The 20,715-nt window shown below is 43.5% G+C and overlaps 1 protein-coding gene across 5 annotated transcripts in view; it reads right to left on the bottom strand.

Annotated features, from left to right (window-relative positions):
* Positions 1-20,715, bottom strand: part of tsnare1 (T-SNARE Domain Containing 1) — a 108,950-nt gene that overhangs the window by 61,250 nt on the left and 26,985 nt on the right. For all 5 annotated transcript variants that reach the window (XM_057044977.1, XM_057044979.1, XM_057044974.1 and 2 more), the window contains exons 5-10: positions 20,370-20,460; positions 20,195-20,269; positions 20,010-20,066; positions 17,991-18,137; positions 9,292-9,364; positions 5,827-5,909 (exon numbers count right to left, since the gene is read on the bottom strand). In XM_057044977.1, the coding sequence (XP_056900957.1) occupies positions 5,827-5,909; positions 9,292-9,364; positions 17,991-18,137; positions 20,010-20,066; positions 20,195-20,269; positions 20,370-20,460 (526 nt within the window). The remainder of the gene's footprint in view (positions 1-5,826; positions 5,910-9,291; positions 9,365-17,990; positions 18,138-20,009; positions 20,067-20,194; positions 20,270-20,369; positions 20,461-20,715) is intronic.

The raw sequence follows: 20,715 nt of genomic DNA on the forward strand, positions 1-20,715 counted from the left end.
TGATACTGACAGCGCTACTGACGCTGACAACATAGCCCATCTTTGGGGTGTGTGCAGTGGCGTCAGGGTAGCCACGGTGACGTGATGTCAATCATAATCTGATTAATGGTGCTCAGTCTGAGGAACATGAGAGTCTTTCCTCAGCATCATCGTCATCGTCGTCATTGTCATCGTCATCATCATCATCATCATCATCAGGTGATGAGTTGTTCTTCAACTTCTTCTGAACACTTTTCTTATTCTTCATCCAGCTCTTCTGCCCACATTTTCCACACATTTGGTTCCTTCCATTTGTCATGCAGCCCAGTGATTTCTTCTGTGATCTTTCAGATCTAACTCCATTCTCCTAATTACCTTCTTGAAGTTCAAGATGGTTTATTCATTGTTTTATTTTGTTTGGGAATTCTAAGCCTTCAAATATGGCCCCGAGGTCAAGGTTCAAAGGGTCATTTCTCATAGCAGGAGTCATTTAGACCCTATAAATGACTTTCCATTACTCTCCAGGTCACATCTTTTCCAATAATGTTCCAAACTTTTCCAAACTTTTTTAATGTGTTTCATATTGTAGAACGTGCCCTCATAGGCTGAAGTGCAGAGGCGACCTTAAATGCTTCTAACAGAAACCAATATGTGCATTTTTTATCTGGTTGTTTTCTGGTTGATAACTATGACCTGGATGATTGAGAATCTAATCTTCTTTGTGGTTTTGTGTAAATAATTATTAAATTTGGTCATTTCAAGAACTGAAAATGACAAAAGCTGTCATTGCTGTATATATGGAAGACGACCTAGCAGTAAGGTCGGGACAGCCTACAGCCATTTTGTATCTTTAAGATTTGGTGGATTTTATGCCAGGATGATTTAACACAGTCTTTCAAATCATAGCCAACTGCTTCAGCAAACAGACTCCATAAACAACCCTCCAATAAGGTCTGTCTGAGTACACTTCTGAAGATTTCGACGTCAAGAGCACCCTGCCGCGGAGGCACAGCAATAGAAAAAGAATCACCGGCAAAAAGGGCACCCTCCGTGGTAGGGTTTAAGTCCCATTTTGATTATTTTATTTTGACAAAATTTTCCATTTACTGAAAAAGTATTAGAATTCCTGCTTCCAGGTTTTAGCTGGACTTGTCATCATGGTAACCTGTAAAAGACATGTAGATCTGAATAAAGGAAGCAAAGGCGACATTTGGAGGTGACTAAACCAGTCAGAAGTAATGATGATAATTTCATTCTGTCTCCAGACAACACTGATTTTTACTCCATTTGAGAGTTGTGACACAGAAAAACAAGAATTTTGTTGTGTAACATGAAACATTAACCTAGTTACTGCTGCAGGATCGCATCAGCTGATGACGTAGAGGTAGATGAAGGGTGGGGGAAGCTTGTTCAGACACAAACGATGAAGCCACTTTCAGTTTCAGAGACACGTGGACTTCAGCTTTAACAATGAAATCACATGTAATCAATAAGAAGTTGACAGTGCCTTTCATCGGTTTTTCTTTCCTTCTTGTTGCATCTTTTGTTCATTTGATTGCAGGGACATCTGTGTTTTATTGGCAATTATCTACCATCTTGTGCAGCAGTCAACAATCAGAGTTCATTGAGGTCCACTGAACACGGATGAGGTGATAAAACATCGCTGCAACTAGAAAAACTTGCAGCCCAAGGGAGTAATCTACTTCCAGATAATGGATTATAGATTCAATTTATTTTCAGTGTAAAGTGAGCAGATGAGGCGGGGCGCCCGATGAAAATGCCATCCGCACTTAATTGACCATCGGTAGAGATGTGCAGTGGAGCATGTAGAGAAGCAGCAAGACCGCTTCAGTGTGCTCTCACGCCCACCTCGTAGCTTTGAATTTTTATGTGATATTTGTGATGCCATTAATGTCACGCTACATCCACGTCAGGCTGAGTAAATAAAAACGACCTCATTAGCATTTCCAGGATATTTGGCGCAGATTCTGGATGCCTTATCTACGAGCCTCATACAGATGATGTGAAAGGTCTGGTCAGAAAGGCAAGTTGTTTCACTGAAGATGCTGATTTAGCATGTGGTTGCTAGCTGTAGAAGCTAACTCCTTTTTGTTAGCGATGACAGCAACCTCATATATATATCTTTGACTCTAGAGTGTGAGAGGATCCTGACTGCAGACCAGTCAGCTTTCCTCCAGATGGAAACAGAAATGGAGATGTGATTAACACTCCTGTAGGTGGCACTAATGTGTACAAAATGACTCTCTCGGTAATTGTATAGACAGTTGGGTCAAATGGACTTTGATTATTCTTATAAACTCACAGCAAATGAAGGCAAATCTCTCAAGTCATTGGTCAAGATGTAACTTGTAGAGGAGCAATTAAAATCAGAGTGTTTATTTTATTAAAAATTGAGATTTCAGATTGGTTTATGCACATGATAACATCAGAGGAGAACTGATAACATCAGAGGAGAACTGATAACATCAGAGGAGAACTGATATTGACGGATGAACTGACACTCATTATAGACGTGATCTGGGAAACTGTGGGCTTAAGCCAACTTTATTTAGATTTTGTCACGGAAAATGGATTCAGACCAAATTTGATTGGATTAAATATGTCAAGCTGACTGTCTTTTTTGACATGATTTCTATGTTTCAGTGAGGACTGTAGTGTAGCCGGCCACCAGGAGGTGATGGAATACGCCTAAGCTAGATTTTCAGGACTTTTAGCTACTAGATTCTGCACTTTCCTCTCACGTCTCTAACGTCTCTCATGCCTGTCTGTCTGTCTGCCTGCCTGCCTGCCTGTCTGCCTGCCTGCCTGCCTGCCTGTCTGTCTGTCTGTCTGTCTGCCTGTCTGTCTTTTTCCATCCATTCAGCTTTGAGGACAGCAGCTCTCCGGATTGGTGGAGAGCTAAATTGCTCGGAGCAAGCTCTGTCACGGCTCAGCTCTCCTTGAGATAATGAAATGACAATTAATAGGAAAGCTGTTGCCAGTCGCTCATTTGTTCCTTCGGTAGACGAGGGATGGGGTGGGGGTGGGTTCTGGGGGGAGGTGGACAGAAAGGCCGTGCATTCAGGACAGACGCTGGAAACTGCCCAGCAATCATTTTCTTACTGAATAGCTTCTTATATAATGTTGTAAATCCTTGCAAATATGGAAAAGCAGCTCAGGCTGTCTGGTTTGATTCAAAGAAAAAATGTGCAAAGTTTAAAAAAATAATGATAAAACATATTGTCAGTGTCCCAAGATGCAGCTGCTGCTATGTAAAACATGTACATCCTTTATTAAGTGCACTCCATACATTATTCACCACGGCCAAGAGCTTAGACGAGACAGAAGCACCAGCAGCTCTGCCCTGCAGAGATAGGCCCAAACACAACAGCAAACGGAAAAAGCTAAAGCCGACCCTTGGGCGTCTCCTCGCATGTCTCTCCAATATGTGACGCTGAGAGGAATCTGAAAAAACCCACAGCCACAGAGACTCGGTCCATCCATTTCTATTTGATTTCTGCCTGCAATTGTTTCCCATAATGCTCTGTCCTCTGTGTAGTGAATAAGATGCTTAGAGGCTAAACTGCAAATTTCAAATGTCATTACAGCAGATTTCAATGAGGTTAATAAAGTCACGTACGTAATCTCGTAAACTTGCAAGCTGCTAGGTGTTAGCGAAATGACTTGGGTTTGTGCCTGCTTCTGCCAGGGCTGCCCACATTTTTTTGGGCTTGTGAGATGCTGTCAGTGTTGACATTATCCTTTCACCTTCAGGGCTTCACCAGTTTCATTCGATGAGTGATGACGTCAGCAAAGACACCTGCCTTCGTATTTATACAAGGCTTCATTGTTGCACATTGTGTGTAGCCTGCATTCTTCTGAAATTGGATCAAATGACCATGTCAGATAGCTAATTCTGAAGAAATGAAACACGCCACGCTACCAGGTGTATTGGGTAAACAACAAACAACACCAACTTAAATTCAGACAGCACAATGCACATCATTGAGACAAGCAAATCTGCCCCAGCAGCTAGTGTAGCAGGTTGTTAGCTTCAAACATAATATACTTGAAACATCAAGCTAAAAAAATCTTGATGCGATGCAACCATGTGTGTGACGTGATGGCAGGCAATATTTTATGTAAACGTCTGACACCAAAGTCCATTGGAAATTGACCGATTCATAACAGAAAGTACAGAAATTGTTCAGTCCACTGAAGGGGTGTTTAAAATAAAATTGAATTAGATTAGTCCTTGCATGATAAACAGAGATTGGAAACTACTACATCACCAAATATTGATCATTTTAATAATTTAATAAATATTTCAATAACCCCCCAAACTGCCATTTTTGTTCTTTTAGTGGGGTCCAGATCAAGGGGGTCAGTTACAACCCCCCCAACACACACACACAATTTAAACACTGGAAACCTTTAAAATGACCAAAACAAAATAATCTACTGTATTAGAACTTTAAAAATGTCTTGGTGCACCTTGCATAACTGCAGCAAGCTGTATGATAACTTGCACTGAATGCAATCAGCCAGGGTTCATAGTGCAGACACTAGCTGCTGGTAATCAGCCTCAAGCAGACTTCCAAACCATCATCAGTCATTGTGGAAGAATATTTGAATCTAATATTCTTTGTGTTGAGAAAAAGGACAAGCTTAACCGCTTTAATCCTTTTGGGGTCACGGGTCGTGTACACACTGGGTGAAGGCAGGTCTACCCCAGATGATTCAGCAGGTAATCGCAGTGCCCTATATGACCATTTGTGGGTTCGGTACCTTGCTCAAGGGCGCTTTGGCAGTGCTCTGAAGGTGTTCTGGCATCTTCCCCCATGACCAGAACACCTTCAGTGTTTTGTCTGCACAGGAGCTCAAACCAAGAACCCTCTGCTTCTCAGCCCAGCTCCCCAACACACTGAGCTAGCAGCGCCGCAGATTCTATAAAGTGGAATCAAAGCAGTCTGAAAGGAGGCACATGTGCTCATGTTTAGGTGCTTTTTTCCTGGGAGTAAGGTCCAGAACTGTCCATGCACCCTGGCTGTGAGCTGAACATCGGCACCCTTGATGTGTTTGTGTGAAACAGCATTCTATGTGGAAGGAAAGCAACTTTAATATCTTCGAAAATTAGGCAGCACGTGAATGTAGCAACTGGCTCCAGCCGAGCAAAGTCCTGTCAAAAAGGGTCTGAATGTGCTCTGAGTAGCATCCACTGTCAGGTTTGGCTCACGCCTTCCGTTGTACCTGTAGCTTTGGTGCATGATAGTTTCCAAAATCACAGTGCTGCAGCTTTGATGTTGCATTTTACAGTTTCAAAGCATTAAGTCAGCTGATTTTATTAACCATTTTTTCTTTTCATTACAGCTTTGGATAGCACGTCGGGTCCGATCCCTTAAAGATGGTTTCTCTGGACAGAATCTGGAGGAACTTCCCCCTACTTAGCCATCTCATGTCAGTGTTGTTGGATCAGACCTGCACCAGATGTTGCCTCAACCGTTTCATGTCTTCTCTTCAGCATGTTTGCACCCAGTGCTCGTTGGTGTGTTATGCAGTGGTAATAAATTGGACAAGGTCATTGGTTTACAGCGCTCATGTGCTTGACCACACATACACAGCAAACTGTGTCTTACAAAAGATGAGATCTCAGGCTGACGTCAAGCAAGCATCCACTGCCTCCTTGAGGATGGACAATGGGCTAACATGTAATTGTTTTAAGAACGTTCACTATACACAATACCTAAGTAATCAAGCGGTCGGTTGCGATGGATTTATTAGGCATCCTGGCTGACGAAGGTACACAAAAGTCAGAAGAAAATTCAATAATTGAGCTGAACTTTCTACCTGATACTCGTTGGCTTTTGTAAGCTCCTGATTAGCAGAGTCCACGTTGGATGATGCGTTCTGGATGTAGTCTTCAATGCTATCTGAAGAAAGAAGAGCAAATTCACTTTGGAGTCTTTCCTATTTATCTCAACATTTAAAAAATGAAAAATATGTTGATATGACTCAGTTAAATCCATCAGCTATGTTAACTGTGATTATTGTTTCTTCTTGTTCACAGCTTTTAATCACTGCAGTCCAGAAAGTAAGCCGGCACAATCTTAGAGTTGATCCTAAATACATCAGACCATCACAGAAGAGAAAGCTTTTGTGTTATTACACAATATGACGTGGTACCACAACACTGTTGTCTGGTCTGGTCATTTCAGCGGCAACATTCAGATGTTTGGTCAGAATCTGGTGTAAACAACATGACAGCATAGATCCATCCTGGCTGGCATCAAAGGTTCAGGCTGGTGCTGGTGTAATGGGGGGTGTTGGCACACTTTGGGCCCTATCAGAAACCAGTTGTGTATTGTTTAAAGGTCATAGACTTCCTGAGTATTCTTGGTAACATCTTCATCCCTGTAGGACCACAGTGGACGTCATCTGGTGGATACTTTCTGCAGGATCAGGCAAAGTAGCCCCTTTTGCATATCTGTGAACGTAGTTCTAAGAACAGCCCACCTCTAAAACAGTTGTGCTAACGTAAAACTGTTTTTCCATTTGTGTTCTGACTGGCCAGTGACAATAGGAACTGGTAGGATTGGTTAAGGAGTAACCATTCCTTGTTACTTTAGCACTGCATACAAAGACAAAATGGAGGACATCTGAATGTTCTGGTTGTGTCTTGCAGGGTTTAAATGGAGTCAGAAAGGCTGTGCTTTAGGATTAATCTTGATTACTCACATTCTTCAAGAAAATCCAAAAGTTGGCAGGAGATGTTTTGCTACTAAAGCTCCTGGCATTTAACAGTGCAACAGTGGTTGTGACTTGTGAGTGTGAGTGCGTGCGTTCGACCAATCAACAGAGACCGAGGGCACTAAGGGCTGATGGAGAAGACACTGCTTTGAGGCAGGAGCCAAAAGCCAGAAATCTGCAGCAACTCCGATGCTAACAGGTCAATACGGACACAAATCGTCAACGAATGCTTCCAAAACTTTATTGAAAGTATTTCATTAAGATTTAAGGAAGGTCTGAAGGCAAAAGAGGGTCCCAGCTTTTACTAGCAAGTGAGTGTATATAGTCAGACACCCATTCACACTTTCATTAACATATATGATCAGTTGGGGTTAGTAGCATCTGAAGGGATGCCCAGACACTCCTGTCCCCAGCAATTTCCACCAGCATCAGCAGGACTGCAGGCTGTAAATCCTGATCATTTTTCCTCACTCTTGAACAAGATGCAGACATACTTAACGTCCTCCACTTGGGGCAGTAACTCCTCTCCCATCCAAGGCGTGCAATGTACCCTTTTTCTGCTGGTGACCTACTGCAGGCAATGACAACTAAGCTTGCACTCCTACAATACAGGGTGGACGGCCCTTTTCAAGGGTCCATCCACCCCGTATTGCTGGAGTGCCCTTTATTGGGTGCTTCTCTTGTAGATGTTATAATCCTTTTCCAGATCTACAAAACACATGTAGAATTTTTAACTCCCATATCCCTTTCAGCCCCCCTGGAACCTCCTGAATGTAAGGTTCAAACATGTACGTAGTTTTTCAACAGTTCTCTGTCGATGAAGCAGGGATGTTATCATGCCCCTGGACATACATTTTTGGACCCCCCGCAGATCATTAGTGAGGGAGCAGACTTTACCAACCAAGCCCCCATCATGGAGCCAGGCTGGATAGGTCCAACACCTGGTACATCAACACTCTCCGTCTGACTCCGGTCCAACTCAGCTCAAATTCCAGTATTGTTATGAATGCATCTGGCTACGGCTTGTGGTGAGCTACAAACGTCATCGTCCTCGGACTTTGGTCCAACTCTGGCCAGGTTAGCCGACAATTGCTGGTGTTTTGGATGGCAGCTACCTACAGCGTGTGCAGCTAACTTCTGGCGGGCTGGTGGGTGTGGGCCCCCTGTGGGTGTGGGCCCCCTGTGGGTTTGGGCCCCCTGATCCTGTGCCCATAATGACCATCGGCTGATCTGGCCTTGGATGTTATTGACTGTTCCGCAGATGAGAATCTGCCCCTCTATTGTTGTGCCTTGTTGCCCCACAGACTGTCTAGGAGTTGACTGATGCCTCCATTCAGGTGTTGATCATCTCATGAGGAGAATGTACAGATCGAGCGTAAAAAGGTGCATGGAAGCGATCAAGAGAGTGATCACATTGTAATTGATAGTTTTCCCTCTAATTTTGAGTACAGTCCTCAGTGACAGTGTAGCTTTGTTTCAGCAGTATTAATTTGAGTGTAATTCCAAAATCACAATAATAAAACGGAAAAAAATAATCAATCGAATTAATTGAACTTTTTCATTTAAAAAAAGAGCACTTGATTCAAGCCTTGGTCATCTTTGTTAAGAGCAGAACATTAAACGGAAGGATGCAGGTTTCCTTCCTAAAGGTCATCCATGGTCATCTAAAGGTCATCCATGGTCATCTAAAGGTCATCCCTGTTATTCTGACTCAAGTCTACAGACAAAAAGAGCTCTAGAAGGAAGAGCAGCAATTAACAAAAGTTACTGCTCTGCTAAGGGTCTGTCTCTGTCCCCTGCCCCATCTTTCTCTCTCTCTCTCGTTCTCTCTCACACACACACACGCACACACTTACACTTCGGTCTTTCACAGCTTAGAACATGTTGGCTGGCCAAAGGCACTACAGGGTGAACATTGAGGATCAACTCATCAGTCACACCTGAGGTTAATTAGTTATTTACCCTTAAATAGCTGTGGGAGGAAGCCAGAAGATCCAGAGAGAACCGACACATGCAGTTTCCAATATGTAATCTCCATAAAATGTTCAATTAAGGTCAGATCAATAATGGCCACATCTTTAAATTGAATCAAATTAATATGAACAAACATTCAAATAAACAATAATTGAATAAGTCTGGTAAGGTCAGTTGACAACTGTCTCCTTTTTATGAACTATGTTTACATCTCATCTTCTGATAACCTCAATATTTGTGTATTTCTGTGTTGGGCTTTTTTGCAATCATTTATTGAGAGTAAAGTCAGAATGCAACAGTGACTCTATAATCTGTGTGCTCGGCTGAGTCTGCATAAGTCACTGCAGGGTGCAGCCACTCATTTGCAGAGGTCTGCCTTTCTAAATGGATTTTCTCCAAAAGGCTACAGCTTGTAAAACCTCAGAGCATCAAAGAATCCTTGCATCAGTGCAGTGAGGCAGAGGTTAAACAGTTGGTTTTAGCATGCACAACTCTTCATACTTGTCTCATTAATAAGGCCCATTGATTAAAACCTGATCATTAAGGTTATCTTTAGTCATGTGCAAAACACCAACTGCCCACAGGTCTTACCTATGGTGTCTCCTTGTTCGTGGACAATGGTGGTCAGTTCCTTCATGATCTGACTGACGTCTAGCATGTCTCTCTGTGGAAACAAGATTCGTGGATCAAACACTGAACATGCTCACCTCAATTGTTCTTGATCCAGTAAGATGATTATAGATAGAAAGATAGTGGTTGATGGCTGGCTGGCTGGATGGATGGATGGAAGGATGGATAGATGGAGGGATGGAAGGATGGAAGGATGGATAGATGGAGGGATGGATGGATTTAGGGATGGAAGGATGGAGGGATGGATGGATGGATGGATGGAGGGATGGATGGATTTAGGGATGGAAGGATGGAGGAATGGATGGATGGAAGGATGGATGGATGGAGGGATGAATAGAAAACATGCTTCAACTTGTTTGAACCCCTTTTGTACTCAATTTTCACTCAATTTTGCTCATTATAAGAGCAAAATAAAGGCTGCTGCTGAACTGGCTCTCACCGTCTCTTATACCCTGGACAAACTTTGCAGAAGTGAGAAAAATTGGACACCCTCAGATCACCATCGAAATGCCTTTAGTATTGGAGTCACCACATGTAATACCATATGCAACTACTGTTAACACAGTTCTTTTTAAAAACGATCTCAAAACAGACTCTGATGCCACCTCTATGAAGGACCTCTGTCTTAAAACTGGTTAACCAGACATTTCTGTGTGCACATCACAGTCTTATCCAACTCAAAGTCAAATTGGCTCTTTTTGGAGTGACAGGAGAAGAAAGATTTCTGCTGAACAGATACACCCTAGCATTTGCCTCTCTTCTGGCTCGTTGGGCAGTCCTCCTGAGGTGGAGGGACCACATTTCACCTACACATACAGAAGGGTTGGCAACTATTTTGTCCTAACCGGAGGTCAACAAAATTAAATACTCTCTCCAAAATTTAAATGGGAAGAATTGGGAGATACAGAGACCCTCTTTTGAACATGCTAAAGGCTGATTGAGCATTTAACATGACCACAGTGTGCCAATTTGCTTTTCATGATCCATTTTAATGCCAGGCTAATACAGATGTCATGAAGCTTCCTGGCAGTGAGTGTGGATTATTTAGAATCAGAAGTCACTAGAATTATGTAGAGTCCATGTGAAATTATGCCCGGATGATGTTGGACTCCGTACTTTTCTCTAGACCACTCCCTAATATGACTAGTGATGAAATGAATAGTAGCATGTCTTCATTTCACCGGTGGTTAATAAGGTGGTGTCCAGCCACCTTATTGGCTTGGCCCCAGATCAGTATTGCTCAGAGTAAAAAGTGGCTCAGACCATAATAAAATCTAGTAATTAAGTGTCATTGTTGGTAATTGTGATAATTCTTTTCCAAAACCTTCAGAAATGTGTTCTGTATCCACTTAGGGAGTCTTTTTTGGATGTTATTTCCTGTTTCATGCTTTACTGAACTGAAAATGTGGATGGTTCAGTTGGTGAACTTGCTGGCCATAATGTAGAATGGGCCTGTTCTGGTCCAGTGAAGGTAATTCTCACTGGCTTTGAACATGCTCTCAGCATTTTAATAAGATCAGTGCTTGTGAACCTTGTGTCTATCTGTTGCTCACAGGTCGTCCCTTTGCTCCACTTTAGAACCACTGCTGAACCAACCGGACCATCCGTCATAGGTGGCAGCGATTGTTGTGGACACTGGCAGTCCTCTTGCCACTGGGCCAGAACCATCTGACTCGAGCCAAATTGGCCTCTGGCAGACCTCAGTGTGCCTAAAGAGTTATTTGTATCATTTCGTAATAGAATGACAGATTTATCTGAAATTCGTTAATCTATTAAAAATATGACGTTGAAGCATCGAGGCTCAATTCATCATCACGGTGTGTAAACAATTCAACAGGAGTGCGTAGCTGACCAGGCGCGAACACACACACACACACACACACACACACACACACACACACACACACACACACACCACACACACACACACACACACAGGGTGTTACTCCTGCCTCAGGCCTGGGTGGGTGGTCAGGCTTTGGGCCAAATCTGTGGCCTTTTCCATATTTCATGGGCTTTAGATTCTGCTCATGGACGATCTCGCTGCCAATTGATTTTGGCATTTGGCTGAGAAGCACAACTGTGGCCTGTTTGGCTTCCAGCAACGCGTTGACTACAGACTGTTTTCTTCATCAGCACTGTTCGCAGGTGGTTCCCACTTTAGTTTGCGTGCATTTCTGAGCAGATGCAGAGAAACTCGTCCAAATATTGACATAAATAAAGATGGATGACGCATTGCTTCATCCTCCCGTCATGCTAAAATGAAGATAGAATGTGACCTGAAGCAGAGTTCAGCTGTCAGTCACCCACTTCTATGGCATCAAGTGTTCCATAAGATAAAATCTGCTTGGACTTCCAGCAAATCAATTGAATATAAACAGGTTCAAATGCAGATTAAAACATTGATGTGTAGTTTTCTCTTAGTCTGAGCTGAGCTTCCAGTTGAAGACCTGCAGCCGGCCAGCAGAGGGTGGTCTTCTTTTCCATTTGGCGGTTAGTGGCCTTAATCTTTATATGCAGTCTCTACCACTCGTCCAACTAACTTCCTGTCTATGGCTGGTTTTAACCCTCCTGTCACCAAGTGTGAATAATCATTGTTAAGATGCAAAAAGTCTTTGTTTGAGAAACAGTCTTGAGTTTTTTTTGTTATTGTTGTTTTCTGTTACTACATTTAAAAAGGTAAATGGGGAGGATTTTCATTACATTGATTAAATCATTCATTTCTTTTTAAACAGAACCAGCTGGCATTTAGAGCGGATCTTTGAAGTTCACCCTAGTGGCTGACTCATTTCCTGCCTGCCACCGATTCAGTGGTGAAGATGTAGATATTTACTGGATACTGGGAGCGGACTGGATGCGATTGTGTTGTCAGTGCTGCAGATTTAATGACTCCCCTTTCATATTTTAACTGTATGTAAAGACTTTGGGAGGTTCTGACATGCTTCCATGAGAGGACCATTCAAATCTGCTAAATGAGGTTTGGGGTCTGTGACAACAGCAGTGGTTAGCACTTTAGTACTGTCATGCAGGAGAAGCTATTGTGACCGTGCATAGGTGGACTGGTTTCAGGAACACGCTGACTGACTGTGTCACATCAGTTGTGATTCGATGGTGCTCACTGATGCATCTGCTCTCTGCAGGCGCATTAGTCATCATTTGCTGTCAGCACTTGTCATTTCAAGTTGCTTTTGTCGACGCCAAATAACCATTTCTTATTTGTGCCAAGTGGTTCGGTGTAGCCTCGCACTCCTAAACACCCTGGAATTTACATTCAGCCAGTGGTGACATCATCTCTACAGCAAGGTGGAAGTGGAAGCCATGTTCACTCCAAAAGGTCCTATGGCATCATTGCATGTTTCCTGCTGGCAAAAATGAAAGATTGTCAGAAGGTATTTAGTAAAGGTTTACAGTTATCTGCAAATCTGAGCACAAAGTCAAGCCTGATTTCCTGTCTCGTGTGTTGATGATGGTGATGAAATAGCAGCACCAGCTCTTTTCTGGTGTTTCCTCCAGTTATATGACCTCTAATCTGGAGGTCTTCAGTCCTAAAAAAAGAACTGTAAACTGCTGAGCCTGCAGCTTCAGGAAAGACAACCACAGAAACAAAGGTACATGATGTAGGTCCATCTACAGCTGTCACAGCCCCATTCCCCCAGTTCCCTCCTGTCCCTCTGCCCCAGTAATTTTCCACTCTCCCTGCCTCTGCACCACTCCACCTGCCTCTGCTCCACTCTACCTGCCAGCCACTCCCACCCCGTCAGCTCAACTCCACTCACCTGCAAGCACAGCTGCAGCTTATTCCCAACATGCCCCTGCTTATAAGCCTCCCCTGCACTCTCAGTCTTTGCCAGATTGTTCTTCTGCTTTGATGTGAGACTTTCCAGCGTTATTTCCCTGCCGGATTACCCGTTACTGGCCCTGCCTGTCTCCGTTCTGCCTGCCTCGCCTGTTCCCCGGACAACCTACCTGCTTCCTGTCCCTGACTACGACTTCTGCCTCAGTGTTTCTGTTTCCTGTCTGCTCACCTGGTCCTGACTTCTCCGCCTGGCCCCGACTTCGCTGCTGCTCGTCCCCAGTCTGCTCCGCTACATCGTCAGCCTCATCTCCTGTAAGCCCCTTTCTGTCACTCCTGCCCGCTGTCAGTGGAACTGTACGGTTCCGAGGATTTACATCCTTCCCCCTTGGTTCCGCATTCCGGCTCTGCTCCACCCAATCCCCGAGCCTGAAACCCACAGACTTTGAGTCGGCCCTGAGCCTGAAGAACAGACTATTTCCTGTGTTTCCTTGTCTGCCTGAGTTCCTGTTTGCCCGTGTGCTAATAAAAGTCATTACCACGGTCCAGTTTTCCAGAGTGCTGCTTGTGGGTCCAAATTGTACCTGTCACAACAGCAGAGGAACATACCAGGGAGCAGGGGGGGCGAGTCAAGGAGTCGCCTGACCAAGTTTCTTCTGCTGACTGGCCTAACTTCTCCATGCATGTCAGTGAATTTATCCAGATTTAAGGACTTGATACACGTTCTAATGTAGGCTGTCCTTGGATCTCTTTACAAAATAAAGTTGGAATTTCTGATTAAAATGATTAGAATCAGATTGTAGAAATGGTGCATCGTTAAATACAACCAGTGAATATTTACCAAATGCCTGCTTTGGATTCAAATATGGTAATCCTGGCTGAGATTAGAACAAAACAAACCAAAAAAAAAGCCAGTGATGTGGAGATACGAAGGATCAAAGTTACTGAAGCAAAACCAAGTTTATCTGCTGTTCTGTCATGCTCACTCTTTCTCCCCCACCATTGGCACACTGTCTTTGATAAGTGTGCTTAATGCTGATATGAAAGTCTTTCCACATCTAGTCCAGCCCAAAGGCATCGGGCAACAGGACACAGTGTCACTGCAACAGCAGAAAAACCGCTAAGCAGATTTAGTTGCACGCTTACTGGTGAGAAAAGGGGGGAGGGAAAAAAGATGACATTTCCCCACCATGAGACGTCTCTTTCTGCCCTTACTGAATAAAGGGTTTATAAATGTGAAATCATGTTTCGTCTTTGGCAGCAGTCCAGGGGCTGAACAACCCTGAAGGGCAGCAAGGACGCAGCAGAAAATATTGGAAACAAGGTTAACGTGTGTCGATGTACGATCCGTCCTCTCCAAATGACACTGTCCATTTTTGGACAGTTGCGCTGGAATTGTGCTGCTGTCTGAAGAAGCCTGAGACAATTCTACCGTTTCCTATATTTCTGTCAGTGAGTTAATGTGTCCACGAACATTACGGGTCTCTGCACAAAGATGGTCAAAGTTTGGGTCCAGACTGGCTTTACTGGTGAATTATAGCTCCAATATCACCATGACACGATTAGGAATTACAGCAAAGAATGGGTAAATAAATGTCCACCTGTCAGTTTGAGCCCATTCCTACAGCTCTGCTCAAATATTGCCTAACCCCCCCCACCCCCAAAACACACACACACACCACCTCAAATCTGCCGTTATCAACTCCTCACTTGCCACTGGACATGTCCATATGAGCAGCGTTGCAGCTTTAAACAAGCAGCCAACATAATGGACAAAGCAAGACATTTTCGTATCTGTCTGTCTGTCTGTCCGTCCGTCCATCCATCCATTGATCGATAGATGGGTGGATAGATAGATTTTGTTTGTTTTGAAAAAGTTATTTCACTTCAGATGTTGCAGATTTACATAAAAGTGTGACATCGGACATGACAGGATGGTATCAGAAAAGTCATTTCCCTTCAGTTCATCACTCACTTTATTGTGTTTTAATTCAATCTTAATTAAAATGCCATCAGTTCCATGTTTCTCTCGCTGCACATGTAATAACTGCACTAATGGAGAAAAACTGACTCTAACTCAATTATCTTTTATTGAACATTTCTACATAATATAGTTTAGCCCAACTTCAATTACATTTTGGAAACATGTCAGAGCTCATTATTGGAACACTGGTACAGCATAACTGTACAGGAGAAATACCTGAACTCAATGTTTTCTTTATTATCCTCTTCAGTCTTTGTAATAACAATGAATGGAACATTTGCATCAATATAATTAATTTAGCTGATAACCAAGTTTCAGAAGAATATCAGCATCCATCACCATCTGCAGCATGTGAGGAAAGTCAATATGTTTTTGATCAGCAGCATCACTGACTTAACCACTTTATTCTATTTATTAATTTTGAATATTTTTTTCTTGACATCTCTATTTAGGCCAATATTGTCCTGCTAAAACTCTGCTAGGATGGACCCCTAAAACACTCTGTTGTGACGGATGGACGGACAGACAGACAAATAGACGGGCAGACGGTCAAGCAGACGGGCAGGCAGGGATGACTGTGCCCTTGTACATTGCCCTTGGACAGCCACCCTGGGGGACCCCAGCCCACTTGTCCCTAGGAACCATATTTATGTATATGTGGCAACAATAAAGGTACTTTGCTCATTTTAGCTTACAGCCAAATCACTGTGCGTTGACGCTTCACATGTTGATTGGGTCATATCTTCACTCTGGTCAGATATATTCATGAGAGTATTTAAACATTTGGAACCAACGGCAATATTATAATTCTATGTGGGTTTGTACGAGTGGCGCTCAAACTGGGTTAGACTCCCTGTCTGTCAGCAGTGGGAGCAGCACTGGGACAAATACTAATGAGCTTTGGTAGGTGGGAGAAGATGGCAGCAGGCTCATGTTCTCCAAACTTGGCACAAAATGGCCTCCTGGGAGGAACCTAAATGAACTGTAACTGATTTTTGGTGTGTGACTTTCAGGTACTTTCTGACCTGCGTTTAAATCCTTTAGGTCAAAGTCCAAAGCTCCTACTAGTGCATCGGCACTTTATACCGAACACAGAAGGACAGAGTTTGGTTTCTTGAATGAAAAAAGCTGCAGTCGCATTAGTCAATGTTGCCCTGAGAGAATATCTGTCAACATATTCTAATCCCAGGATTATGGATTGGGATGTGAGGGCTTGTTAAAATTCAGAAAAGCATATTTGCATTAAAATGTCATATTCGGCACACGTGTGAACGTGATGCTTCTGTGAAATACTTTTTCAATAAATACTGCTGATACTGATACAGCATATATACTGTATATATATATATACAGTATATATAGCTACACTACCTATAGCTGCATTCAGGTAGTGCAGCTCATCCAGGATGGCACATCAATGCGAGCTGTGACAAGAAGGTTTGCTGTGTCTGTCAGCGTAGTGTCCAGAGCATGGAGGCGGTACCAGAAGACAGGCCAGTATATCAGGAGATGTGGAGGAGGCCATAGGAGAGCAACAACCCAGCCGCAGGAGTGCTACCTCCGCTATAGTGCGGGGAGGAACAGGAGAACCACTGCCAGAGCCCTCCAAAATGACCTCCAGCAGGCCACAAATGTTCATGTGTCTGCTCAAATGCTCAGAAACAAACTCTATGAGGGTGGTATGAGGGTCCAATGTCCACAGGTGGGGGTTGTGCTTACAGCCCAACACCATGTAGGATATTTGGCATTTGCCAGAGCACACCAGGAATTGCAAATTCCCTGCTGGCACAGATGAACGCAGGTTCACACCGGGCACATGTGACAGACGTGAAGGAGTCTGGAGATGCCGTGGAGAACGTTCTGCTGCCTGCAACATCCTCCAGCATGAACAAGTTGGCAGTGGGTCAGCAATGGTGTAGGGTGGCATTTCTTTGGGGGGCAACCCTCCATGTGCTCGCCAGAGGTAGCCTGACTGCCATTAGGTACCGAGGTGAGATCCTCAGAGCCCTTGTGAGACCATATGCTGGTGCAGTTGGCTGTGGGGTTTCTCCTAATGCAAGACAATGTTAGACCTCATTTGGCTGGAGTGTGTCACCAGTTCCAGCAAGATGAAAGCATTAACGCTATGGACTGGCCCCTTCCCAGACCTGAATCCAGTTGAGCACATCTGGAACATCATGTCTTGCTCCATCCACAAACACCATGTTGCACCAGACTGTAGAGGAGTTGGCAAATGCTCCAGCTTTAGGAGGAGATTCCTCAGGAGACCATCCACCACCTCATCAGCAGCAAGCTCAGGCATTGTAGGGGGTTAATACAGGCACATGGAGGCCACACACACTAGCCTCATCGTGCCTTGTTTTAAGGACATTACATCAAAGGTGGCTGTAGTGTGTTAGGGTTTATTTTGAGCTTGACTCTAAATCCAGTGTGATTTTGCTATCACAGAACACAGTATTTAATCTCTCTAGGATGTGTTATTTTAGTTTTGCCTGACAGCCATTCATCCACCGCTCACTACAATAACAACAATGGCACTCATACACAAGTCCCTGTAAAGTGATAGTTCAAGTAAGCTCTCAACACAATGGCTGAATCAGCAAAGACTCTGAATATTCATGTGATATTTCAACTTTTACTTTTTCTTTAAATTGCAAAAAAAATCTTAAATCCTTGGTTTGGCTTGTTCTGAACTTCTGAGGGCTGATGGATGAGGGGAAAAATGTGATTGTTTTTGATTGGAATGATTGATTTGACATAAACTTTGCCATAAGAACTTGGGAAACATTTAGTGAAACATTTAAGTGATATAACTAGACAGACAGACAAACGGACAGATATTTGTGCTCTGAGTTGACGAAGGGGAAGTGTTGGCGTACTTACTTCGATCTGTACCAGCGCTTCCTCTCGTTGATGAAGAACCTCAATGTCATGCTCACTGATCTCAGAGAAGAAAGCCTGATCGCTCTCCTCTGGGCCCCCAGCGCCTCCAAACAGTGGACTGTCATCCATTGGTTGAGTGGGCGGAGTCTATGGACACAGAACACATTTGCAAATGTGAATTTGTCCACACACAACTTGTACCTCAGATATTTTTGTTTCAGATTAGACGAATCTGAGGGAGGATTATTTCCTCTGAGTTTGGAAGGTGGAGTGTTGACGGTAGCCGAGTTAGTTTCACATTTTTTATGCAGACTTTGAGCGGAAACGTGTAGGAGTTGTTGATTTGCAGGCAGTAAATCCATAAAAAGTCTGTACATGTGCATACGTTAGCACAGATCCAAAGAGACAAAAGCCTCCTTCAACCCTGTTTTTACATCGCTAATATATTCCTGCTTTGTGTGGCTCGCTGCACAGAAAATCGACGTTACAGGAGTCGGCGTGGGTCAGAGCACAAGGAGCGAACCAGGCTGAGTCACAGCGTTCTATCTGCCGGCCACAGCGTGACTCACTCCCGCTCGCCAACCCTCACAACAGTGCTGTCACTCCTCCACGTACATCAGCGCAGCACCAAATTTCCGACCCTCTGTGGAAAAGTTAGCACAGAGAAGTTTGATACGTGAATGTGGGAGGATGGCAGCAGTCCTTCTGGTATTGATCTACTTAAATGCAAATAAATGAAATTCCAAATGTCTCCCACTTCCTTTAGATCAGAAATAACAGACCTGTTACTCCTACAAACTCTTCTGCTCCATCTTCACCCATTACTCAACGCTGTGCTTCGATAGGGCTGATGGGCAATCGGGGGAACACGCTAAAGCTCTGCTGCTAGCTGGCCTGATGTCAGCCATGTGTCCCAGTCTATCGCCGAAACTAATGTATACCTCTTTTTCTTTTCTCCTTATTAAATATGCATCTCAACAGATTTCTAAATAGCAAAAATCGATTGATTGATTTCAGTAAATGAATCCTGACCCACAGACTGCTGCATCTCAAGTGTGTGTTTTCGTTGTATTTTGATGATTATGACTGACAGCTATGATGGCCTCTTTCCTCTGTCTCTGCTCTCAACATTTTGTGTTTGGCAGTTGTTTAATTTCCTCAAACTACCAGATGTCAGTAAATCGTCAGAACGTACATTGCTGCACCTGAGAGGCGGTGTGGTTAAACTCTTAATGACTGCTGACCTGGAACTTTGCTCTCTATTCCCCAATGGAGCAGGAATCTTTGGATGAATTGGTGGAGACTTTAGAAGTGTGAGCCTCTCTCCTTTTGTTGCAAACGTCCAGGTTTGTCACAAATGGGGGTACATCTGGATTTTAACCCGAGACCTCTTGCATTACCAATTGCTGGATCGGAGGGGGAGGGTTGGTGAGACCATTTATGGTATGATGGTAGAATGGTCCTTACAGCAAGTACTGGTCCTGGGGGCAGGTGTTCAGTCCTGCTGAAGAATGAAAACCAGCATCGCCAAAAGGCTGGTGGGCAGAAGGAAGCATTAAGTGCTCTAAACTCTTTCTTTGTCTCTTGAAGCTCTGACTACAGCTGAGGTCCAGTCCTGGTGAGTCTCCTGTGTATTAAATTGAATGTGTTTTGAGCCCCTCCAGCTTTAAAGGCTGAGGAAATCTTTGCTGCTGTTTGGGCCATAAGCTAACACCAGCATGTTGAAGCTTTTCAGATTATTGTCTGAGACATTGAATCTTGGATTTTTTTAAATCTTGGATTTACAGAAATAACACTTGAAATATGCCAGTCTGTATGTGAAGAATCTATCAAATATAGAAATTTCACTTTTGAAATTGAATTAATGAAATAAATCAGTTTTTGATGATATTTTCTTTTTTGAGATGCACCTGTATACCTCCCACTTTTTTCTTTACTATAGAGGCAAATTGAAATGTATCTGTGTCATTAAATGCTGTAAAAAAAATTTTTAAAAAGGAAGTGGCTTTATCAGCTCACCTTCCTGTTGTCTGTCTGTGCTGAAGGTAACAAGGCCCTGGAGCGCTCGGCGATTTTCTGGAAGAGAGTAATCAGAAAGAGTCAACCTGAGGCTTTTCATGTTGTCTTTTCAGTGTTCATGAAGAGCTTGAAGCAGATGCCCCATCTCTTAACAAAGAAGGAATTGAGTATTTGCATTGTGCTACCTTCTGCAGGTCACCATAATGCTGCACAGACTCTGACAGTTCGGTCTTCAGTCTGCTCAGACGAAGACGATCTTGCTGCAAAACAAGATTCAGTCAGAAGTGTTTGAATGTGGAAACAACAGAGTTCAATGTGTCAGATGATGGTAAGTCAAAGGAGCTTGGAAGCAGAACATACCCGCGAAGAGCTGCTGACCATATCCGAGAGCTGTTTGATGAGCTGACTCGAGCATGTGATGATTTTGTTGGTTGACTGTTGCAGCAAGTGCCTGCAAAGGAATGTTGGACAGATGGACTTTTGGACAGCACTGACTGAAAGACAGCAACTAAACTGACTGTTGAGCTGTTCACAATCAGGTTGGAAGAAATTCCAGCCAAAACTGAATACTAAAAATCATGAAGAATACCAGAAAACCTCCTATATCCTGCTTGAGAACAGTTCTTCTGTTGTTCTCCTCTATCTGTCCTTTTCCCTCCCCAATTTCCCTTTCTTCTCCTCCTTTATCCATCTGCCCATCAGTGGG

Source organism: Takifugu flavidus, chromosome 10, assembly GCF_003711565.1.
Source record: "Takifugu flavidus isolate HTHZ2018 chromosome 10, ASM371156v2, whole genome shotgun sequence".
Lineage (NCBI taxonomy): Eukaryota > Metazoa > Chordata > Actinopteri > Tetraodontiformes > Tetraodontidae > Takifugu > Takifugu flavidus.